This window comes from Ptychodera flava, chromosome 7 (assembly GCF_041260155.1).
Source record: "Ptychodera flava strain L36383 chromosome 7, AS_Pfla_20210202, whole genome shotgun sequence".
NCBI classification, from domain to species: Eukaryota; Metazoa; Hemichordata; class Enteropneusta; family Ptychoderidae; genus Ptychodera; species Ptychodera flava.
The window spans coordinates 41,513,363-41,540,651 of NC_091934.1; the positions used below are offsets into that span (position 1 = coordinate 41,513,363).

The window sequence follows — 27,289 nt, forward strand, 5'->3', positions numbered from 1 at the left end:
CTAAAAGACAGTAGGAATTTATTTAATAATTGATCAGTCATGGCATTTGTGTTGGTACAATGAAAGTGAAGAAAACTTACAAAGAAGAACCAAAAGACTATGATATTTTCTTTTCATTTTAGTCACAAAAAGTGGTTCTGATGATACAAAATAACTTTATCCTTGCAATGTTCAAATTTCATATCTAGATATTGTTGAAAATGTACGCAGTTTGAGAAGTCCTTTGAACATTTGACAGCCAAACACACAGTGACATTGATTGCTATTACAGTGACACAAAGAATCATGAGGTTAATATTTTTCTATTCTGTGTTGCATACTAAAAAGTGACATCCCTCATCAAATCACACAAAGAAAAACAATATTCAGAGCCAGAAAGGCATATCGTACTGACATGAATACACAAAGTTAACATTCACTACTATTGATCACATCATATCCTCAGTACAACCAATGAAGCAAATAAATACAGATTTATTGGGCATCCAACAGAGACACTAAATGATGTATCAACTTTGTACAATCTTACAGTTAATCTCACCAACAGAATGAAAGACTCCATTTCTTACATCATATGACAGTCAAAAGTCAAGGAAAATGCTAAATCTTACCCGGGATTCCATCTGGTGTAACAAAACAATTGCGTTAGGGGAAAAGAAAAAACTTTAAAAAAACAGGTTCCACCCTAAAGTACGTACTTACCTATGTCTCCTGATTCTGCAATCACACTGACAGTCTTACATATTGGCAATTCAGAATGTGTTCTATACTGCTATACCTTACACAGACCCTAGTAGTCTTTCCTCACTGTCTACAGTAGCACACACAATTTCAGGGAGGGTTTTCTCTTGATGAATACATTTGCCTTATTTCAACTGTAAAGCACTCAAGTTTGTTTCCCTTGTGAAAACAGTTGAAAGCTGCTTATGTTTTCCTTTGTTAGCGGACACAATCCACCAGTCAGGCAAGGATGTTGTAGGAGGCTGGCACCATTTGTAATGGCAGTTGCTGCATGCCATTGGAGATGATGATGGAACATGCCTTTGCTTTTAAACCTTTGTTGTATTTTGAAGTCAACAAGACAGTGCCTCAGGGGCATGAGTTGAACCCAGCATGACAACTTCATCAACATACCTGAACACAATTTCTTGGGATCATGACGAGAATTACATGTAGCTGACCTATTACCTCCCTCAAAGCTGCTAACTAGCTTGTAATTAGTAAAACCTACAGAGGAAACCAATTACCCATACACTCAATTAAGCTTTTGTTTTGAACATTTAAATTTAACAATTACAAGGCCTAACTTATCCATATTCTGAAGTGTCCAAAGCATGTGTTGCTTTTAGCAATCAAAACTTATGAGGTATCTTAGAAGTATAAAGTTGGTAATCAACTTTGCTCAGTCCTATAACACAATCACTGGCTATATTATAATTTTTCAGCTGAAGTAAAACAATTTCAAATAAAAGAGGATTAATTAAGAGTGTATACTGGGAATTTAAGTGAAAAACACTGAATGCAGACATTTTCATAAAGGAAATGCTATGTCCCTTATCAATGTAATTGCCACAAGCTTACCTTATCTCCTAAACATGAAAATGATATACAGGTTCATTGTCTGACACTTTATATGATAAAAATTAAATGTAAAAGTTGCCTTAACAAGTTAACTCAGTTATGTTCGTCTTGATTCTCACTAGTTCAATTCTGAATCTGACCTGAGTACACTACCATACTTCCAAACAGTCATTTAGAACACCTATTTAGGTGACTCTGTATTTGCATACGTGCTTTCAACACAAACTGTAAAAGCAATTAGGCATTAAGTGAATCTTAATTCAGCCCATTGAATAGTAAACAAAGATGACCTAACCTGACTTCTACAAATGTACATGATTAAAACAAAGAAGCTTGACCTTCTTAGAAACAATTATCGGAATGTGTGTACCGGACAAATTCCTACTTTAGAGTTTACCTCTAACAGTAAAATATTTATTCTAGGACACTGGTAAAGTTATTTTAAGTGGACAAACTTTTAGTGTTTTAAATGTTCATTGAATCATGCCTTTATGCTATCTAAACCACAGTGCACTGGTGCATTCTGGGATACTGCCTAAACTGTTGAAAGACACATTGCACCAATGTTTTAGTATTATACAGCCTTTAAGTTTAATATTGCTGGCCCCTTCCACTATACACAAAGTGCTTTGAAATGAGTTTGAGTACATAATTGCAAGCAGCAACCGTTCCTTCAATGCATTTTGCCTGAAATTATGCTTTTTACGACTTACCAGGATTATTATGATCAGACAAAACAAGTCGACCTTGTATAACTTTCCCCAGTGGTCAATTTGGGAACCATAACTATAACCTTGTCAAGTTGTATACACTGGTATACAAGGATCTAAACTCTAGATCTAGGGCAAAGGTCAACACCCTGGTACTCAGAACAGTAATGGGTGATTATGGCTTTGCTATAATCATTGTTAACGTCTGGAGCGACACGGGGGGAAGGGTTTAGACCTTGACATGTATGGGTCACCATGCGTCACCTACCTTACACTTCTAGATGCATTTGAGACGTAACCTAATCTACCAACCGCCTCGATTACCGTTATCTCAACAAATTACATCACCCTTTCCACGTCATTATCCATGCGCACATCAGTGTGTTCAAAGCTAATTTTCGTCCATTTCAATCTCTGCCACGCTCAAGTTCACATCGCAAAATTCCCACCCACCCTCCGCAAAAAAAAAAAAAAAAAAAAAAAAAAAAAAAAAGTGCCTCGCTGCAGGGTAGCAGCTCACAATAAAAGAATATTGTATTCCACTAATTTGATGGCTTTTTCACAATAAGTTCCAGGGGGGTACTGTCATGGGCCTGTAGTGGGCGCCCGGTAGCACGTTGCCTGACGCACGGTGCCAGGAGTCTGGTACCGCCGTCCAGGCCGCCATGACGCCTTGACGCCCCCGCCGTGACGGTACATACATAACCCCGGATTTCGGCCAAACACTTGACTCCGTGTCGTTTCTTTGCGTTAAGTAGCAATTATATTTGAAATATAAAAAGAACATACTGCTCTACAAACACGGTATGTACAAAATATTATTTGACACACTGGTAGGTACAAACTACCCACACATGTACAAGCGCCTATGGTAATACACATATTTCTGTGCGTATTTGCACAATGAGATAACTTGCCTGTACTGAGGTCCATTTGAATTCCAGGTTTAACCTACTACTGGCACTACAAACTTAATAAGCACTTAAATATGAAACAGGTTTGATAAAAGCCAGGAGCCTTGTTTCCATGACAATATGCCCAGAAGAAAACATTACCTTCCTCTCTAAAGTCTTACATAATGGTAAAAGTCTGCAGCCTATCAGTATCTTATCTAGTGCACTCTTATGATATCTGCTAGTGATAGCAACTGAGCAAGGACTAAAATAGTTTTCATGTCGGATCTAACTATTTGTGTTGGAATTTCATCATTACACCCACTCCACTCTATTGACATAGACTTTGATGTGGTGACCTGCTAACAAGACAGACTGCTATGAAATGTCAGATTTGAAATATGAACTCGGTTCATCTGAGTTCACAGCCATCAGGAAATGACCGGTAGCCTACAATGAAATGATTTGTATTCTGTGGAACGGAAGGACATACCAGACAAAAGAATCTGCTGAAAACAAACATCACAGTCTTGGCTACTAGGAAAAACTTCTATACAAACAAAGATGACAACCAACTTACACAAAAAAGTTATCTTAATAGGGACTTCCGGTTTCACATTTGACAATTCTGATAGAAGTCAATAATTAAATTGAAATTCAACAAACTAATTTTGTTGTCCTTCATTGACCTGATCAAAAGAATAAAATAATGTAAATTTTTCACACTACAATAATTCAATTTTACAGTTCAAGATTATATAGCTATATATATGTTTGGGAATTGGCTAGTACTTATATAACTATCAATTTTTTCAAAGTTTTTCACTCAAGCATATAGTATAGAAAGAGCATGTGTACCACTTGCATATATTGTCTCCATTTTTCGAGCAACAGAAAACAATACTATATTGTTTGAGATATCTGATGAATTTTTACAGTGTACAAATTACGGCGAGAAACTTTTATTCATCACCGAGATCTTATTCCTCTCTGATCTGAATTTTCAAGTCAAGTTTTTCTATTTTTAAATCTTATAAGATGCAAAGTACTTATGATATTCATAAGCATGCAATATTTACTAACAGTATTAATATCGGCAAGACTGAACAGACCACTTGCTGGTTATACAGAACAATTTTACAAATCAACATAATCTTAGGGGGTTTAGTTTATTCAAAATGCTATGGAGGCCCCTAGGAAAACTATTGCTTATGCATAAATGATGATTGTCCCAGTGATCTGCAGGTGTACACTACATGTAATATCAGTATATGTTTTGTCTGACACTGCACCAACCTAGCGAATATATTTGCATCTACGCAAATTTTTGCTTTGATACAAGATAGCTATTCACTGTAATCCTCTGCCAAGTAACAATTAAATTTACACCTGCTAAACTCTTCAGACTGTTTTATTACTTGTTTCCAGATCATAAATCTTCTGAGAACTGTAACATTACTGCCATACATTTATTCCTAGCTCTGCCTGCCTGTTTTCCTTGTTAACAGCTCGTATATGTTAGGCCAACTGGATAAATTATTTTACACTGGTTTGCATACAACAGAGAAAATAATTAATTATTGCTTGTAATTTAAGTATAGTTCTGGTAAGCTACATAACATTGGCTACTATACTCTGCTGTGCATATCAACTTGTTTCCATCTATTAACTAATCCATGTTTTACAATTCTATTATCTCTCAAAATTCTGTTCTGCTGATTGCTTGCAAATGTTATACTCATATCGTAAAACAAATTTTGTTGAAATCTAATTTAAACATCTTAATATTCCATGTTTATTCCAATTAGTTACCCTGTGTGAGGGGTCAACTTGCTGGGCTTTGAGTATGATGCAATTTTATTCTCAACGACGATGTAGTAAATATACCAGTCTTTCACACTCATTTTACAGTCATTTCACCCTAGCCACATATGTCTAGATATGACAGGAAGAGCCCCCTATAAATTTAGTGGGTCAAATTTTATTGGGACAGTCACTATTAACTGTCTCCACTGATTCCTCCTTTGGTGATGGGTGGGAAATATCAGAATCTGCAGCCTCTGAGATACAGCTGAATTGTGAATTGCCACAACAGTGAAGAAATAATTAATTGATCAATACCCTAATCAATCTGAATTTCTACAAGCACTACTTGAATACTAAATGACCTTTCAGGGGTGGCAAATGTACATGCTGAGCTCATCAGTCAGTCTACAACCACTCACTGTGATTTCAGTTTATTTTCATATTATATATACTATCTTATCTTCTGAGTCATGACACCAGTGTTTCTACAGTTCCTATCACGTTACAAGAGTAACTCCTTACCACACAACTATCAATTTTCCACGGCTGGGATGCCAGTAGTATTTGTTTTCAACTATGAATTCAAATATAGTGACTGATATCAGCTTTTCTGCTGTGGAATCTAAATCATTCTCTCAAACAGGGATCGAAAATAATCTGTTTGTTGTAGCAGGCTATGTAGATCTAGTAACAAAGCTACAATCGCATAAGTCCTGTAGTTTTTAAACCACTGAATTCACTTAGTAAGATATAATAATATTCATTTTATAACAAGCACATTAAAAGCCTCAGCCCATGTCTAAAGATTTTGTTTGTGGATTGTTTCTTCAGAGAAATTTGGTTGAAGTTCATCAAAATACACAAAGTTTAAGTGTTACCATGTAAAACATGACAGCAATGTCTGCTTAAAACTTTTAATCATCTCCGATGTACATTTGTACCATGCATTGTGATCCAATGAGACTTATACAATGTACCTTTGCGCAAAGTTCTGACAACTACGGCCTTTTGACATTGAAATCCAACTTTTTTGTGTTTCTCAAATGAAACATCACCTTTCCACTTCACTTCTCTGTAAAGTAATCCATTAACCTATATTCAAAACAACAGAGCTGCACCCAAAGTCTAGCAGTCTACTGGGTCTACTGAAAAAAGGCATTTGACATTCTGCTGCTTTCACAAGGTTGACCACCGAGCATAACTGCATATAAATCAAAGGCAGATTTCAGACTAAACATTTTACAAACTGAGGAGGCAAGACTAACTTACTTACAGTAAACGCAATTGACAATTTTAAAATTAAGGTTAGATTTATGTAATATTATGTGTACGCAAAGATCTATTCGAACAAACTTTTTATAAAAGTATCTATATTATGGCTCTGACAAAAAGAATTTCCATCAAGTAATGTTTTTTGCTATATGTAGATGCTATTTTGTTAAATTGTAGTAGCAGAAACCAGAGGCAGTAATTATGCGATGGTATACCATGCTGACCTAAATATCTAGCCAATGACTGCACTCTCTACTGAAGCAAAAGTAATTACGTATGTAGAGTAAATAGCACAAGTAAGTTGGACAAACAAATTGCAGATGAACAGTTTCTTACCCAAAGTTTCTAACAAAAACAATACGTTTTCTAAATTTAGTGGGTTACCTCCTTGTTTGTTCTTTTGAACTCACAAGATCCAATGATGGGCATAAAAACACTAGTGTCATGGCAGCATTAATTCTAACACATCACACACAATGATGCAGCAATTACAACAAGAAGTATCACACTTCAGAACTGTACAATGCATTTGTGTGTGATCTAGACAAAAAATAATTTGTTGTGCATTAACTGTTGATTTTTGATACTTAATTTTTTGGGGGCAAGCATGACAACATAGGTTGATATTGCTAGTCCCCATCAAAGCAGGAGGCCCTTTCCTGTGTTTAGGCCTGCATGATCTATGGTAAATCACAGAGTGAGATTCGTTTCACGCCCAGATAGAACTAATTCAACACCTGTTGGGGTATATAAGATATCACACTGCTAAGATAATAGGTTTGTTTAAAGGACGCTGGTACTAAGTCTTATCATGAAACAGATTTGTTTGCAACATCATAAAATACTCACAGAAATCAAACTAAATTTCAAGAGATTTAAACTACAATTAGTATATATGTTCATACAAAAACATGTATCTTCCACCTCACCTCAATAGAAAGCTTTAGAATATTTGTTCTCTCATTTCAAAATGCATTGATGTCAGTCTGACACATTTGTTACACACGCACTGCATAAATGTTTACAGGCACATCAGCTTTGTATGAGAATACCAAAGTATGTGAAGTGTGCTGTGAAAGGACACCCTGTAACTTAATCTGAATAGCTGAAACTACCATTGTTACTATCCATGAGATCTACGACTTCGTACAAAGAGTACAATGCCCTAATTCAAACTGTTGAGACACATATCAAGCATTTACTCAACTTTTATATGATTAGGAAACATGTAGTTCAACTACGCTATCCTGTCAACTTCACGCCACTTGAGAAGAAAAATTCAGTCCAGGAATTTTTCAATTTGGAATGACCATTATGAAGATATACAATATTTTGAAAGCCTATACATCTACATTAGCTACGGAATTCATTTCTCAAGAATGTAGCTCAAATACCCCAGCCCTTTCTATCCTTTCCAATGTCATTAGTTCCTAAATTTTTGTCTTCAAAACGTAACTGGAACTATCATTGGAAGAATCAAAGTGAAAGATTTCTACTGATAACCTGATAGTAAACTTACCTTAAGAGTTTGTGGGATATATCGTACGATCACAACAAACAATTGACTTGATCTTTACAAAGCTTTGGTCTCAGAAAGCAATTGCAATATTTTCTAATGTGATCTACATTCTGAGCAATGCACTTATTTAAAATGAAAGGATGAAAATGGTTTATCTTCTTTAAAAGGCAGTATTGGAGGGCATGAATGATATAGTAAGACAAAGTGTTAAATATGGCACGCAATTGGGTTTCACAACCGTAAATGCCAATGAATGCCAGCACTTTGAAAACTGGCCAGACTAGTCATTCTGCTGAGAGATGTAAGAATACATACTTGAGAAATGTTATCTTCAATTTACCCTGTGACTGATATTTTGAGTAGAAATCACTTTGCCTCAAGAGCTTGAAGCTTTTAACTGCACGGAACGATACACAGATTTCTTTTGAATTCAGACTAGTGCTTTTTCTTACTTCTACTCTGTATGACTCTGATAAAATAAACGCCTTCCGGCAATGGAGTAAAATAAAGTAACTTAGAATCAGAAGAAAACTGCTTTGCTGTCCCTTTTGTCACAATGCGTATATAAGACTCACTCAGCCATTCTTGTGTGAAGGAGTACCATAGAGCAGCAACCTTACCTGCAACTATTGTTTGGTTGATCGCTGTTCTGCAAATGACCCTATACTCCCGAGCATGAACGGCCCATTTGAAAGTTTGAATGAAGAAATTCCTGTGGTAATAACCATATGACTACGACTACTTTCTCTTTAAAGTTTAAGCAGCGACAGGAAGTAGATTTTTTCACTGGTGAGCAGTTTCCAAATTTAAAGTCCACCCAGTTTACTGATCAGAGTTCTACGAAGAACCTGAAGTGTGGCTCAAAGGTAGAAAATACCCTCTATTCTAAATATGGTACACTTATTTGCATAACAATCCAGAGCTTTCTGAAATTCTTTAGTTGTCCAGCAGGACAAGTCCATTTTGAGAAAAGGATGTGTGGGTGGTTTACGACACATCTGGTAACATGCCAAAACGTTTTCAAATGATGATTGTAAGAAATTCCCTATTTTAAGGTGAGGAATGAAATGACATATATAGACATATGAGTAGGAAAGTCCCCTGCGGTACAATGTTGACATTGTTGTACTCCCCCAGACATTACATGTAAATATCGATCAGGTCACAGAAATGATATTTGAACCTATGACACCATGATCACAATGTTAACACACATAACACAAAAATGATTTATTGTTGTTAATGTTACAGTTTTATATCAATTGTAGTGTCTATCCTAATTAAAAGTAATGCTTGTCTAGAAAAAAGTAATCACATCATCCAACATAAAACTCTCTTTCGTACCACTCCTCTATTTATTTCAGAGTAGCACAAATGTCATTATGGAAATAAATTAAGTAGTCCAGACAAGATTGAGGGTACACTTTCATATGAGACTTCCAGTTTTGTGCTTTGAAGAAATATAAACTGAAAACATTGTGGTTGTGAAAGATTTTTGTGACCTTGACTAAGATTTTTTATTGAATTCAGTGACTACTGACACAGCTCAAGTAGTACAAGTTCAATGACTGGACCACTTACAGTTCTAACTTGCAACTCAACTCAAACTATTTATGTTGACCTAACCTGGATGTGTGAGTTATGAAATCAGCTGGGCACTTCTGACGCACTGACTGAAGTGTCTCGGCTCTTTCTGAATCTCTGACTCAAAACTGCCCACTACCATTTCCATCATTCAAACAAATCTCGCTCATTTTTCATAATTCTCAAAATCTGTATCTGATTAAAAATCTCTGTAATGTGTAATGGCCAACAACTCTTTTACCTTTAATTAAAGTTGACGGGTTTTTTTGGTTTTTTTTGGTTTTTTTTTAGTTCGTACATGGAGTTCGGTTTGTGTAAACAACATTCAGAAGACCTGTCTTAACATCCTGGGAGATGAAGCGTTAACTCGTAAATAATGGAATAGGTGTCCTTACAGAAACCCAAAAGGGCAGCGATGCTTGACAGTGCACTAAACATCTATGCATAACTTGTCGTAAATTTACAGCGTGGCAGTGTAGCTCGGTATCGAGGTCGTAAGCTTGTTACATGTAACCTTACATTGTAATGTGGCGCTACTGGCATCACTCTACTGTTCTGTCACTACTTTTCAGAAAGCGATCTCCATGACGGCAAAATTGATCGTTCTTCAGGTCTCGGTTTTGCCGTAAAACGCGCAAGATCCATTGGAAAGGCCCGCGGTGAGCGCATACTCGTGGCTTGTGCAGCATCGAACATACGCGTCCCAAGGACTCGATTATACTGGCCACTTTTAGAAGAGGAAAGCCGACATCTGCCTTTACACATTCCGTATGTTTGTACACAGACAGTAGCGAGATCTATGATCAGACAATCGATTACAACATTGTAGATTGACTGATTATTGATAATTTGGAGGACGAAACTGTATAATAATTCAAAGTCTCAACATCTGGATTAATTATTTTACAACTGTACTTGCACACAAGAGTTAAGCCCAAATTGGCCAGCCAATGTCCCACCCACTAATTCCAACACAGCTTGTGAAACTATCGAGTAGCAGGGAATCGCGGTTGACAGTAGGGACCGTGATTTAATGCACGTTGAAAAAGTAGAACGGCGGCCCTTGGTCAGCGAAAGTTCCGTGACGCCTCACGATTTCTAATATGAGCTTCGATTTAGCACAGTTACACAGATATTTGAATCATACAGGTAACAATTGAGTTGCTATTCTCCGAAAATCTCTGAAGAATACTTACACGTAAACCCTGCAAGTAACCTTGCAATTTGGCAGACGACACAAGTTCGGAAACACTTCAGTCACTGCACACCAGGGTATGCCCTGCCTCGTTTTCGAACGTTACTTTGATTGGCTAAAGAGCATGAGCACAGGGCATTTTCGTAGGCATTCCGCGTCTTCCTTTTTCTCTCGAATTTCATACTGTATTTAGAAAAATAAAATATTTTCCTCAAATTGATATATTTACGCCGTCGTTACGGAGACATCCGTGTATCGGAGTATTTCAATGATCTGATCAGTCTCATCGATCAACCATATTAGGAGCTGTCATTTGCATACAAATCTACATAAATTAATATTCAGAACGTACTCCAGCCAATAACGCCACTGGATCTGCGCGTCAATCAACTAATTTCTCGCCCTTTGTTATGAAAGTCATAACCTTTTCTTTTCAAATGTAGATTTCGGAGTCAAAATCTCTATTTGGGGATGCCCAGCCATATGAAAACATTAGATTACGGTCCAAACTTACTTCCTCGGCGAGAAGAAAAACATAAACAGATGCTTTTTTTTGAAATATTAAATTTCGATTTTCACGCCTTCATTGCATCTTGACGATATACGTATGGCAAGTCGCGAATGACATAAATGATATACAATTATGACTAGATTTGTAGAGTTTACTCGATGTCTAAGTGCAAAGTGGTGCTATCGTTATACAAAAACATGTCGCGGGTGGATGAAAGACAAACCGCAATGCCGGTGTCCTTATCATGCTGAATGGACAGTTTGACAGCCCCATACATTGATTTGAGAAAAACTATGAATTTTCACCGTAGATCTGTATAAGATTAAGCATGGTGACCCATCTTTTTGTCTAATATTTGATTATTTTCGTATGTCAGAATTCAAAAATCCATGGTAACTGTTAAGTCTCCTAGTCTTCTATGTGTTGCTCTCTACCCTGATCTTGTGTACAAGTACAGTATATATATATATATATATATATATATATATATATATATATATATATATATATATATATATATATATATATATATATATATAAATAAATAAACAGATTACTTCAAGTACAAAGTAATGAAATCTATTACTTAAGTTTCATGCATCTTGCAATCCTCAGACTAGAGTGAGGATTGCAAGATGCATGAAACTTAAGTAATAGATTTCATTACTTTGTACTTGAAGTAATCTGTTTATTTATAACGCTCTGCTTTTTGCATTGAGCACTGTACTTTCCCTCGAGGACATCTGTATACTTCAATATATATATATATATATATATATATATATATATTTATATATATATATATATATATATATATATATATATATATATATATATATATATGCATCAGTCACATTGGTCTTTTTGTCTCTGCCATGCTTGCTGTGATATCACCGCCACACTACTAGAGGTGACCCTTGACCCGAGCGCGGTCGATAGACGGCACTATAAACACCGTTGCGATATCACAGCTACCATGTATAATGATCAACATTTTCTGTGAAATTCCAAATCCAATTTCTTGCACACAATCCAACTGTAACCCCCGTAGTCTAATCAAATTTAATATCAACAATCAAGCATACATAAAGTGGAAGAGGGTACTTTATTAGTAATATTTTTTTTCATTTTTTGCAATGCCAGACAGGGAATTGTAGATTTAGAAAACACCAGGCCAAAAGACGGTCGACTGTGTAATCGTAGGGGTCACCAATCCAGGTCAACGTTCCAAATCGAACAATGTAACACTTTCCTTTTGTCCAATGCAACTTTGTAACCAACTCCACCAACTCCTGAAATTTTGTCTCTACATTCAAACGCTTTTTTGGCAGGTATCGCAAGCTGGTAGATAAATACAATATCTCTCTTCGACAAATGATCGCTGATGGCATCGGTGACATTGGGCCTTGGTTAGTGACCAGTACCTATCTAATATGGGGGCCCGTTCTGGTCAAAATTATGTTTTATTAATTTTAGTATATTAGAATTAATTTTATGTACACTGGCATTAATTTACTAGCACCTCGAATTAATTATATGTTTCTTTTAATTAATTTTTATATGCTTTAATTAATTTTGTGTAGTCATGCCGAATTAATTTTATGTGTTCCAATTAATTGTTTCTGCTTATCTTTGCTGTAATTAATTTTATGTAGTCTAGAATTAATTTTGCTAACATTTCAAATTATTTACATGTTTTTTATATGCCAGAATTAATTTTATGTAGTCTAGATTTAATATATTAATTCCTTCAATTAATTTTGGGTTCAAAATGTTTTCACGTGCTGCAATTAATTTAATGTTGGCTAGAATTAATTTCTACAAGTTCTTGAATTAATTTTGTGTTCGGTCGAAGTAATTATGTGTGTTCGCTCAAATTAATCATGTGTTTGAGCGAATTAATTATATGTATTTGCTTGAATTAATTATATGTGTTTGGGCGAATTAATTATATGTTTGCTCGAATTATTTTTGGCCGATCCAGCAGTCCTTTGCGCATGCTTTCTTAAATCAATAAGGCGGCTCCCCACCGGCGTGGTATTATTCAGGCGCTCAAACCTTGATCTGTGAAAATGGAAATCAATAAACTGATCACAAAAACTTTTGTATTGTCTCCTGTCTCAGGGGTCGTGAATGTGATTGCCTATAGAACGAAGCACGACCAATTTTGTGTTTACGTCAGACGCGAACGTTCACACTTTTATGACTACACAAAATTAATTAAAGCATATAAAAATTTATTAATAGAAACATACAATTAATTCGAGGTTCTAGTAAATTAATTCCAGTCTACATAAAATTAATTCTAACATACTTAAATTAATAAAACATAATTTTGACCAGAACGGGCCCCCATATATCTGACTTACAGATTGATATATGGCGGGTGCCACATGTGGGGCAGGATGCGCTTACTATTTTCGAAACACCTGACATCACTTTTTGTTGTCATTTGGCCAGAGGTCAATATATCTTTCTTTCATGAATTTGACTTTGTTTGTGTACCATCTATTTACTGTCTGTTCTGTGCTGTTTTGTGTCTATGTTTACAACTATTGTCTTACGAATTCTGACCTAGTTATATTGGACTATGGATTGGTATGATTGCAATTATTTTGTAACCTTTATGACACCTAAAATATCTCTAAATCAGACGGTGATCGATAACACGAAGAGCAACAATACATAAGCTTGGCCAGAAACTTTGAAAAATCATTGCCCCCCGGCCCCCCCCCCCCTCTCTGTCTCTCTCACTCAAACACACACACATGCATTTCAAAAACAATATACAATTTTCAAATACTGGGATGTACTATGCATTTCAGAATTATTATTAACAATTGATAGTAATTCATCATTGTCATGATTTTGTATTATTCACAAAAAAGGATCAAAAACCTGCATTTTATCTAGAAAATTGCTCAGTAAATATGTGATAGCAACACTCTGTATCTTGCCTACTGTAAAAATTATATACAAATATATATGTTGACAAACTGAATACTAGTATTGTGCTTTTAGCTCACGTGTGCACACACGTGAGCTTATGTCGCAGTGATGTCTGTCTGTCTGTGTATCTGTCTGTGTGTCTCTGTGTATATCTATCTGTGTGATTGATACCTCAAAAACGGTTCATCAGATCAGAATCAAATCTGGTACATAGATTCAATTTGCAAATGGCAAGAACTGATTAGTTTTTGGTAGGTGTGGCTTGCTTACTTTTTGCTCATTTGCATAATGATTTAAAAAATACTGGATATACATTGAGAATGACTGCACACAATTTGATGATATTTGCTACAAATGTTGATCACACCAAGATATATCAGCTATGAAAGATTAAGGGATGTCACGAAAGATAATGGCTAATTTGCATATTAAATGAACTTTCATAATTAGGGATATATATCTGAATTGACTAGATCAAAATTGACGAAACTTGGTATGTATATTGAAGACTCTACGATTTAACATTATTGAAAGTCATTAGGCATTTTTACTTCATTCAACTCCTAATTTGTAAATTTAATGAACTTTTGAAATTAAGGATATATATTTGAATTGACTTGACCAAAATTGATGAAACTTGCTATGTACATTAAAGATACTATAATATAACATTGTTGAAAGTCATTAAGCAGTTTTACTTCAGCCAATTCCTGAATTGCATATTTAATAAATTTTCCCAATAAGATATATATCTGAACTGACTTGACCAAAGATGATGAAACTTGCTACATTGGAGATACTATAAAACACCATTATTGCAAGTCATTAAGCTTTTTTACTTCAGCCAATTCCTAATTTTCATATTTAATGAACTTTCCTTATTAGGGATATTTATCTTTATTGACTCAACAAAATTTGACGAAACTTGCTATGTACATTAAAGATACTATGATACAACATTATTGAAAGTCATTAAGCATTTCTACTTTAGCCAATTTCTTATTTGCATATTGAATGAACTTTCCTAATTAGGGTTATTTATCTGTATTGACTTGACCAAAGTTGATGAAACTTGCTATGTGCATTTAAGATACCGTGATTCAACATTATTAAAAGTCATTTAACATTTTTGCTTAAGCAAAGTCCTAATTTGCATATTTTATGAGAACATTTCAGTCAACTCCTAATTTGCATATTAATGAACTTTCCTAATTCGGGATATATACTTTGATTTACTTGATCAAAGTTGGCAAAACATGCTATTTACATTGATGATTATACCAGGTTATAACAATATTGAAAGGCATTTCGCATGTTCATGTCAGCTTATTTATAATTTGCATATCTAATGAGCTTTCACAGTTTAGCATATAAAGCTTGAAGGACTTTACCAAAGGGAATTATACTTGCTATATAAAGTGGGTATACAATGACAGCAGTCAAAGAAATTAATTATTTTTATTTCAGCTGATTATATATTTGAATACTTAATGACCTTTAGAATTAATATGTGGTGAATATTGTTCATTATGTTGATCTTAACATTTTCAATGAAGTTGCAAACATGTGGCAAAGGTTCAAATTTACACATAACTGCAATATATAATGTAACACATGAGCATTTGCAGTTTACATGTGGTTATTACTTTGCTGCACTTGCCACAAGACTGTATTAGATAGCCCTATGAAACTTTCCGTTTGATATCCTTCTTAAATATTAACTCTTTTACAACAACCAACAATCTCCAAACAGTTTTTTGTTTGTGTGTGTGTGTGTGTGTGTCTTCCAGTGATTACAGAACATTTATGCAGTTATTGTCTGTTTACAAAATAAAACAAACTTCTTGTGAAAGTTTTGCGATTTAAAATTTCTGTTTTATTTAATGTGAACTAAACATTTGCTTTGCTAGTCTGTATTCATATATGATTAGATGTTTGTTACGATCTTCTGCAGGTTTATAAATAAACATATTCACATGAAAATATAATAGGATGAAATAAAAAATAATTGTAATAATGTCTAAGACTGACAAGACTATATTATTTTGGAGCCTAGTCAATTAATACTTCTGATGCAATTATATCGTCCCTTTTATAATCATATTATATTATATTATATTATATTATATTATATTATATTATATTATATTATATTATATTATATTGCAATGCATCATACAAGATAATAACTATCATACCCATCTATAATCCAATAACACTATCAGCTATTTATAAAAATAGACAGAACACAACACAGCACAAACTAAACAACAAAGCATCAGTACACACCACAAAGTCCAATTCGTGAAAGAAAGATATATGGACCTATAGCAGAGACAAACCATCGTACTTCAGAGACTGTATCATGACAAAAATATTTGTATTATAATTTTTACAGTAGGCAATTAAGATACAGAGTGTTGCTATCACATGTATTTACTTAGCAATTTTCTAGATAAAATGCATGTTTTTGATCCTTTTTTGAGAATCATACAAAATCACGACAATGATGAATTACTATCAATTATTAATAATAATTCTGAAATGCATAGGTAGATCCCAGTATTTGAAAATTGTATATTGTTTTTGAATTGCATGTGTGTGTGTTTGAGAGTGAGAGAGAGAGAGTCGGGGGGGGGGGGCAATGATTTTTCAAAGTTTCTGGCCAAGCGTATGATATATTGCTGCTCTTCGCGATCGCCGTCTGATTTAGAGATATACGGATAGTTTTCAATCGGATTCGAACCCACAACATACGGCATCAGTCGCCTAGCTGAGAGGCCCGAGACAGAACCAGTCGGCTAAATCTCCACTCCCAAAAAAGAGTGGTTCAATAGCCGGCTAAGTTGTTACATTTTTCTGACTGAGACCTTTCAACACGTTGTAGAGTTCGTGAAGCACTCACGCACGCATGCTCACTATCATACATCGCACATACACACTTTATCGAAGCGAAGAAACGAATTTCATCGCTTTAACTGGGCGAACGATAACCTCGGGGACAATTCTGTCCACCAGCAGTGTTACCGACCCAGGATAGAAAATACGGATAGTTTTCAATCGGATTCGAACCCATATTTTAGATGTCATAAGGTTACAAAGTTGCATTGGACAAAAGGAAAGTGTCACATTGTACGATTTGGAACGTTGACCTGGATTGGTGACCCCTACGATTACACAGTCGACCGTCTTTTGGCCTGGTGTTTTCTAAATCTACAATTCCCTGTCTGGCATTGCAAAAAATGAAAAAAAATATGACTATAATGTACCCTCTTCCATTTTATGTATGCTTGATTGTTGATATTAAATTATTTGATTAGACTACGGTGGTTATAGATGAATTGCGTGCAAGAAATTGGATTTTGGAATTTCACAGAAAATGTTGATCATATAGCTAGCTGTGATATCGCAGCGCGGTGCGAGTGCCGCCGTCTATCGAACGCACTAGGGTCAAGGGTCACCTCTATCAAAACCGGCAGAAACTAACTCACTACTGCGCAGACGCAACGGTAACGCATTCAATTGCTGCACTGCACTGGGAAAACCTGGCCTGGGACCTGCCAAAGTGCGAATAGGTCGGTACGAAATAGGAGAGACATAAGAGAAATTATTATAAATGATTTTATTTTATTTTTTAATTCACCGACTTGAACCAAGTCTAGCAGATGGAGTCAATACAATTGTTGACTCTTTCATAAACGATTCTGGCTTCTCCTCTTTGAGGGAAGATGGCAACCATCAAATCCAAAGAAGGCAATTCAAAATATAAGAGCAACCGATTTAGATAAAAAATGCTGAAGTGTGGAAACCACGTTGAAAAGAGGAATCACAAAAGTGTTATCTTTACAGATGACCAAGGCAAATCAATGTCAAATTACTATGAAAGTGCGACTTTGCACAATGTTTATATATCGGACATTTACTTTCTAGTATAGAAATTTGACGCGGTTCCCACTTATTTCTGTGAATTAGAAACAAAATACACAACAATCATAAATCGCTTAATCATGTCATGGTCATGGATATCGATGTTGGTGACAAATTTCACCTTTTTATAATAACCCATCATGTAAAGGCACTTCAGCAATTTTGGATCTGACGCTTCACTTCTGATATCAGCGCTTGGAAAGTTTTTAATAAGCTGCCTACAAACTGCGAAATGCTTATTCATGTTGTAAAGAAGGAACATTTTGCTTAGAAAATGGGTTCCAATTTAACCTGAGGCATAGTCCCTCCACGCAGAGCTAGCCTACATAGGGCCTACAGATACAAGCGTCAAACGCAAGTGTCTCGCTGGCAGCTGACTGCTGGTTCCACTGGGACTAACCCTCCTACAGTTACGTTTACGGGTACAGACTATTATTCTAGAGCTCAAACTGATAGTGCCTATGTCGCTGCCAACAATATACAAAGGTTTGATGTTGACAATAGAAATTAGTCAGGCATTGACGACAGGTTTAATAGCGGTGGGCCGGAGGACTTGAAAATGCCTCGGGCGTGATGTTTGTCTGATAATCGTGTCGCTTGGTTCCGAGTTTCAAATTGAACTCAACCAACCATTTTAGTCGATCCTCTGAGCTTTAGACGTTAAACAAATAATGTTATTGACAATGGCTTATTTCTTCGCCTTTCTTCTGGTTATTTTCAACTTTATTACGAATGGTAGGCCTACTACTTTCTTCGGTAATAGCTTCTCACTGATATGGTCTCTGTGATGACAAATCAAGTGCTCTCTCCTCCAAAATTACATCACGTGTATCGTAACTCGCAGTTCGGCAGCGAAAAAAGTTTACGCATTGTTCACAAACTTAGTTGGAAGGCAATGTCGATTGGCTATCCTCTGAGCGAGCAGTAACGCGAGACGTGTACACACCACTCATCTGTATTTCCCGGCATCCCAAAAAGAATTGTGACCTCGAGTGACTTATGCGCAAAAACCGACTTCTCTCCTTTCTAAACTGCAGACAAGGGAATTTGATATAAATGGTGCTCTCCTATAAATAGTAAATCCGTAGTGAATGATTACAAGGCGGAGGACTGTTGAATATGAAAGGTGTTCATTTTCCGTGTTCAAAGATTTGTCATGTTTTCCGCAGTTAATTGGCAAATTATCCAAACCCCTTCCAAATAACACTAACCTAGAACCGTAAAGCGAAGTTTTAGGGTCTAGGCTACGATAACAATTGCTCAATTTCAACTTAGCTATGAGGTTAAAGTGCTTGTAGAGGCAGCAAGGGTCTGGGTTGTTTTTTTTTGCATCAAACTTTTTGTAAACAAATATTGCAGTTCATAACAAGCCCGGGAATGAAAATAAGTTTTGATGAAACAACAAAGAGCGAAAGTATAACAACAGATGCGCATGAATGCGTGGTACAGGGCCAGTGACGTCAGTATTTCGTTGAAACTGCAAGAGCGCTTTTACCTTGTTTCCTTTGATGTGGTTGCATCACACTCGCGGAAATCAAAACATGCGCATACCTGTGTGAAATGTTTATGCTCATGTTTTTCCTGCGTGTCTTGTGATCCTGGAGTTATTTCATTCAAAAGATCGCGTTAACAGATTGTATACCGTTGGTTTCTTTGATTGGGAACTTTGCACACAAGTGCCAAAACGTGTTTGTTCTCATATGTCCATATTCACGAAAGACTTTGACATAAAATTGAATGATTGTACATTTTTCTTATGTGACCATTGTAATTGTGAGAATTATGGCGGGATATGGCCGTGGTTAAGCTCAGGCAAAAGATTTCCGAAATGGTACACCCGGCCTGTGCTATATGGCAGCTGAAAGCTGCACGAAAGAAGTGGAATGTTGAACCACGGTACCTCCACCCACGGAGGGACTGTGGTAAAACAATAGCAATTGAAGGAATCATTGCTTTACAATCGCTCTGAGGAGACCACACACCTTTCAGATTAAAGGTGGAAATTCGCCCTGCGGCAACCCACCTAGTAGATTGGCGAGAGAAACTGAACTTCTCAGAATTAAAAAGAGAATCTTTTCCGCTCGGTCTGTTATCCGTTTCGTCAATATCTCAGCAGGAAACACAAAAACTTCCATCTTCTTCTTCAAAACTGCCTCAGTTCCAATTACAACGACAATCATTGCGACGTTTCAGAGATTAAGTAAATTTTACGGCTAATCTTTTCAAGGCCAGGAGCTAAAGAATCACCAATCAAAGTTGTTTTTTTCAGTTATTGAACACATCGTCATGATAGTTTGAAATCGGAAATTGATACCGGCAAGAATATCACTATAATGCGTAGTCCATGCCCAGCTGAACCACTCTTTAATAACACCTATCTCGGCCAGAAATGTTACTTGAATATGAGGAGCGGATGGAATCTAATTTATTTCATTTTCGTTTTTTTTTTAATTTTAATTTTACACTATTGCACATAAACAATTTGTTATTTTTAATCCCAGACGACTTCCCGACGATGAATTAATGGAAAACTTGGGAACCCTTTTCTATCTGCTGCTCAACATAACGCGCCGATGGAGGGCGCTATGCTTTAGCGGACTAAACTGTTTTCACAGCCTCGGTGCTGAGTACTAAGTATTGTTGCTCAAGATATGTTGTCGCCGACAAAAGATCCGTGTCTATCCGTTTTGTCGGTTATTAAATGACACAGTTATACTAAAACTTGTTTTTATTCAGAGAGTAGATAATTCACTCTTTTTATAATGATTCTGTACTTTTGTACCACAATCGTATTTGGTTTGTGAAACGCCCCGAATATGCTAACTGGTTTTATCTAATTTACAAACACAAAAGGCTTATACCTCGAATATTTTTTTATTTCTCTCCTCCCTCTGATAGTTTGAACTTAGTGTAAGAGGAATTCGTTTAATTAAAAGATCGACAATGGTACGACACAGTGTACCATGATATTTACGTGGCACTGAAACTATATCAATTTAAAAGTATTTTGAATGGTGCACTTCCCAGCAATGGTACGGTCAATAAATCGTGTATAATCCTCTAAGCGATTATCTGAATTTTCGTGACCTTTATTGGATACAACGTCAGTTCCAAGTTTATAACGGGAGACAGGTTTCAGGTAAAAGTAAAAACACGTGTCTTCTTATTCTTTTCCCATTCTGTTCGTATGCAGGATGAAGACATGTTGTCTCATCCACTCTTCTAGTGTGTTTCAAGATGCTAAACAATAAAAACTGACTTCTCACTGGTACCGACAGAGACAAAAGACTATGTCAAGACTTCCTAGTTTTACAAACACAAGCATTGCTGAAAATCACATAAACTTGCACTTGAAACCCTGAAGTCACATTTAATGGATAACGCCAACACTATTGCCCTGCGAGGAAGTGTTTGAACTTGCTTCAGATAAGTGAGAGTGAAGACGTGAAAAAAAACCCCAAAAAGATGATAGCAATTGTTCATAGAAAGAAAATAATGAAGAAATTTGAGAATGTACCGCCTAGGAAAGAACATTGCCCCTAATACTTGAAGTTCGGGGTGGATCAAACATGGAATGATGAAAAAGGTGGCAAGTTGAATTCGGAGAATTTGACAGACGTCTAGCATAAACACTGATAATTGAAAGTGAGCAGCGTGTTATACAGCTTTTTGTCCGAGTTCAATGCCAAGTATCAGTATGCAATGACGCCTTCCTCCTATAAAAGAACTGTTTTTAATAGAGTGGTTCATTCGTACTGGGAAAGCTTTTTTTGCAAATCACGCTGCAAGGCCGTGAATCTCGCTTGTTCTCGTATACAGCGAGCGGCCGATTCAATGTCAAAAAGGCGCCGCTGAAAGTGAACAGTACTCCATCCAAGCATGCACATTCAGTGAATGTGTCAGTCTATAGCCTTACTGTTCCAAGGCCACGTACAAAGCATAGTCATAAATAAAGTCTCTCACCCATGTCCCCAAACACAGGTGGCCCTTAGAATATAACGTCCCCGGCGTAAAACTTTTTTGTTGTGGTTGAAAATATACGCGGTTCACTTAGAGGCCGACACGCATGGAAGCCATACTTTTGGCAATGTATCGCGGTTTTTGTCGGGACGCTATTAGGCCTACATTTTTCCTGTCTCCTTGAAAAATCTTGGGGTAAAATGACCAATACTGACCATACACACAAACCGTAACGCAGTTGGTTTTCGTGATATTATAATGGGTGAATTGTTCAATCGAGGGATCGTGGATTAACGGGAAATGAGGGGGAAAAGCTTTTCATTAGTTTTTATTTCGGTGATAGACTTTATCTGTTCTGGGTCCATATTCTGTGAGTCAACATATTAAACCACGGCATTTCCATCGATAAGAACGATGTTTCGCTTCGGGGCTTGTATACGGAGATGTTCGTACACCGAACTAACTGAACAACGTTTTGCATGTTATATTTCATCGACGGCCCTGGTTCTCATCTGCTGAGAAGTTCAATATCTTCGAAGCCTTACCATTCAAGGAACAGATAAAAACGCGATGAAGTTTCTTTTGGTTCTGACTTGACAAGCCAGTAGCTGTAACCTCGGAATCCTTTTCACCATTTTAATTTGCAATTTCAAGTAGAGTTTCTTGTTCTTCTCTCCAAACCCTATTGATATGCAAAGTATTTATTTTATTTATTTATTTTTTATTTTTTATTTACACTAGTAAGTATACAGCCTGTCAACTCAAAAAAGTAGACTGCATTGTTATTGTTGAGAGATAAATTTCGGTCCGGACTAGAATTCAAATGTAAACAGTAACAGTGTATTCTACACATTAGCGTGAATATAAGAGTTAAACAGATGGAGTCCAACATTGTTAGAGAGTAGAACAAAAACCTGCAATTGACATACAAAGGAAAATTGTGTGAAAAACTCGTGAAACGTTATAGATACTGGCCCTTTAAGCACCACAAATTCTCTAAATTTTCGTCCTTGTGAATTAAATTAACTATTTCAAAACGTTTTCTTGAGCTTTTTAACTGAAACTGTATACAAGTTTTTCCCCTTGGGTCCACTGAAACCACAAACAGTGACATGTATCAGTGCAATAGGGCGAAGGGGAAAGACCAACACCGTTTAACTATACAAAATAGCCAATTTTTTTTCTTTCATAAAATCTAAAATTTGACAACTACAATGCAGTACATATGAAGACACCTATGATAGGAATTTTCACTTTTATATTCGTCATTGCCCATTTCGTCCAAATCGATATCGAACTGCTTGGGGTCAGTGATCCGCTTTTCCACGATCTAATACGGCCGCACCTTTATACTGTGACACTGTCAGCAAGTTCATTGCCGAAAAGAAGCCCTTGGCCCCTGTTGGTTTATCATGCATACTTTTGCCAACCAAACTCTTCCACCAGAATAACTCGTCCCCATGGGAACAGAACGAGGACGATGTCAATTCAATCTAGCATAAACTGACTATAAAACTCTGAAAGCCATGTCTTTTCATTGATGTCCGAGAACAAATGAGATACACCATAGACCCGGTACTCCGCCTTATAATATAGAGAATCGTGACCCTTTGGTGTGCTTTGTGAGGTCATGACCGCTTATCCGATTATATACCAATAAGATTAGCTACTATGTGCCACCATAACACACTCTATGACAAACCAATAAAACCATTTAGGATATTACTACCAGCAAAACAGAAGTAAAAAACACCAAAACATTAAACACTCTCTCTCTCTCTCTCTCTCTCTCTCTCTCTCTCTCTCTCTCTCTCCATTTGAGTTGTCTACACAACATGTATGTATCTTCTTCTGCAAATGTTTTTGTGTATGTATGTTCACAAAAGCTGTGCCTGACATTCAAAGAGAGAGAGAAAGAAGACAGAGAGGGACAGACAGAGAGAGGTCGCTGGAGGGCACCCATCGCTCCTCTCACTAAATCCACAAAGGGGTACTTTAGCAACTTTGATATCGTAGATCACTTTCTTCACAAAAGGTAGGCGTGTACTGCTGACCAGAGGGACCTTGCGCAACTATTTTGAGAACAACAAACAAGCGTTTTTCTTTTGACGTATTCTTACATAAACAATTCAAATTGTCTCGTTTTCGATGCATAGAACAAAACCCGTTGGTATTTGTTGCGTCGTTTTATTGCTGGAATCAACGGTATTTCTGATCGTTGAAAAAAGTCGTGGACTTGTTTAGTATGGTGCAGAACATGCGTTTTATTTATTTATTTTTGGTAGACTATTGTAAACAAAGCACGTGCACTGAGCAAGACTCAGCAAAGTTCCAACACAGTAATTTATATTACTGTAACAGAACAATGCGTTTTTGTGGGATGAGCCGTTATTATTGACTATCTTGAAAAAAGTGATTCGGCAACTGAAATATGAACCACACGGTTCATCGTTATATCGACATTCAGATATTCTGAGACTAAGAACTGTGTGCAACGTATTCATACATCATTAGTCCAGTTTCGTATACCGGAGGAAAAGCATGCCAGTTACGTCACTTCAAACCGCTGATTGTAGCCCTGAGATATAGAACTCACCACATTACATTTAACTATCTCTGGCGCCACAATGAATAGTGACAAAGGCACAGCATAGGCAAAAAAACACCATACAGTCGGCGACAAAGAAACCACATTTTTTCATCAAGATACGTGTTCCGTACAGTCTTCATCATAGCGCATCAAAAAGGTCTCCACCAAATCCTAATTGATGTTGCATTGAGTCTCCATACAAATGTGTTTGTTAAAGTATACACAAGCAGATAAAGCACAGTATAAGAGAATACCCACGGACTATATGTCCACCTTTGTCTGTCGCTCAATCGGTGACTTTCAGAGCGTGGAATTTCATTCAATCATTGTGGAAAATCGCATATCCAGAGTAAACACATGTCATTGTGCGCCTGTTTTGACGATGTTGTCGGGTGCCTTTACGCACAATTTCGCATTTCAGACGTTAAACTGATCATGGCATTCGATATTCAGCAGTGTGATGGTGAATTTATCGAAGGAAGGTACTCGAGATCTGAACTAACTTTTACGCATTGAACAAGTACTAGTGCAGTTCACATCTTAAACATCGAGTGTATGCTTAAGAATAGTTTCTTTCAAGAAATATACTCCGCGTTAGTGAATTAAATCGGTTTTGGGTCAGCCATTAAAAATCGCTGTGCGTGAATTAAACTTTCAAGAGCCGTTTGTGTGTTTGAATTAACCTAGTGGAACCAGTTGGTATAAAGAAGGCCAAGTGACCGTAAGGTCCGTAAGGATTAGTAAAATATCCACGTAAAGGTTGTCAATTTTACCTCTGACATTATGCGACCTACTTACAAAGTCACGCGGATTAAAACTAATAATGTACGTCATAATTGTAACCAACGGTTGATTAGAAACCAGAAAATGTCCCTTTCACCGAACAATTACATTTCCCCTCCTCACCCCTCGGGTCATTTGACAAACTACTTGTCCTATTTCTGTGTTGACAATTGATTGTTGTGGATTGTCCTGTTTGAATTACAGCCCACAATCTTACTTTTAAATCTGCTCACTTCAAAGGAGAAAAACAAAAACACGTAATAGATGAGACAGTACTCAGTGTGCCACCATGTAGCATTGCTCAGGGTCCACACACGGTTACATCACTTGGAATGCGGTTCATTTTTGTCACGAGAACGATCAGCCGCCGGTGATTTATAAAATGATCTTCATTTATAGGTTGTTTTCAGCTGCATGACTAAAGGTCACAGCTCCAAAACAAACCTTGTGGTGATAAAGTGAAGTGACTTTATCAAATATTCGTTTCTAAAAGTTAAGCAGAAAAGCAGGAAAAAGCCGATAAACACTCACCAAGTCTCCTCGATCTTTTCCCGGGAAGATGCCCGTAGACAAATGGGTTCCATCCGAAATTGGCTCCCTGTATTTATACCGAGTGATCCATTCCTCCATGTTATTATTCTCTGTCAAAATTCCATCATCAAGGTGTGGAATGCCCATACCCGTTCCATCTTCCACACTTCCAGGGTTTTCTTGGATTTCTTCCCCGGCGATCTTCAAGGAATCTCGGTGTTTTAATGAATTCATGGCGTCCACGACTTGTTGGCGACATTCCTCCGTGTTCGGCGAGAGTTTCTCGTCGGGGAGAACGACGGAGAGGAAGAAGTCGGCCTTGGCGAGGAAGTTTTCGAAATCTGAAATGGGAACGAAAGAACGGATCATTTCTTCAACATATCTACTGACGATGCGAAGCTGTACTGTCTAACGTAGTGGCTACATACATTGATTTGTTATTGAATTTTTATGTACCGGTATATTCATATTAATGTAAAGACAAACAGATTTAAAAAATGTTAAATATGCATACATTTACATCCAGAATACGAAATTCATTTGATTGAAACAAAAGAATATGATGTATGCATGAAATAATGAGTTGTATGGTGAAATGGTGTTGTGTTTAAAATACTCACCGTGTTTCGCGGCTCTTACTAAAGACATTGCGAAGCGCTGTATCTTGACATGCCTTGGAACTTCTGTTGTACGTGTAATACCGATCAACAATGGCCCGTTTAGCTACACACCGCGTTCAGTACACTGACAGATACTCGCATACCGAAGGATTTGTGATAGCCGACAATTCCTATGGACTTCCGTAGGGTTTGGTCGTCCCGTTATTCTCTAAGCTCCGTCGGAATGGCGACCGTACCGTGTAGGCGGCGCGTTTTGTGGGAAGGAGATTAAATTGGCGAAGAGGTCGTTACGGTAGTAGCGGTATATCAGTAGGGGTCGGGACCCTCACTGGAAACACACCCAGCGCCTGTCAATGCGACCATTTGAATGTTAACGGCACACAATACCTGTACAGGTTGATTTTTTATTGTCTGTTTACCCCGAGGCTGAACGAGTTCTGCCAACTCATTTATCATGTTACGTACAAAATACACCGAAAGGCACTTCTTTAAGCAAGCTGTGCTGAATACAATAGTCCTTCTTGGCGGCAAATAATGCCATGTTCTAAAACTCTGTAAGATTACATGAAGCGTGTCTTTTCAGATGAATGTAATTGTGATGTAACATTCATAAATTCTCTTGCTGTAGAGAAGAGAAGCTTGTACAGTACTTAGAGTACAATGCATAGCGGTATCTTCGGAGTATCTTTAATTTCTTGCTTTAAGTGCCAAAGGAGGTCGCAAAAATGACCATCGTCCTTTGGTACAGACGTTTCAAGTTGATATTTTCAGAAATTGATTATTGATTGACGTTGAATACACACCGAATCTGATTTGAAATTAACACGGTAATTACTTCTAATTAAGGTACAGAATGAA

General features: G+C 36.8%; 1 protein-coding gene across 1 annotated transcript in view; it reads right to left on the reverse strand.

Annotated features, from left to right (window-relative positions):
- LOC139137582 (uncharacterized) overlaps nt 1–26,809 on the reverse strand; it is a gene marked incomplete at its 3' end in the record, with an annotated part of 51,024 nt that extends 24,215 nt beyond the window's left edge. The window contains 2 exon segments of the mRNA XM_070705761.1: nt 25,812–26,152; nt 26,432–26,809. Coding sequence (XP_070561862.1) covers nt 25,812–26,152; nt 26,432–26,459 — 369 coding nt within the window.
- Nucleotides 26,810–27,289: the final 480 nt, after the last annotated feature.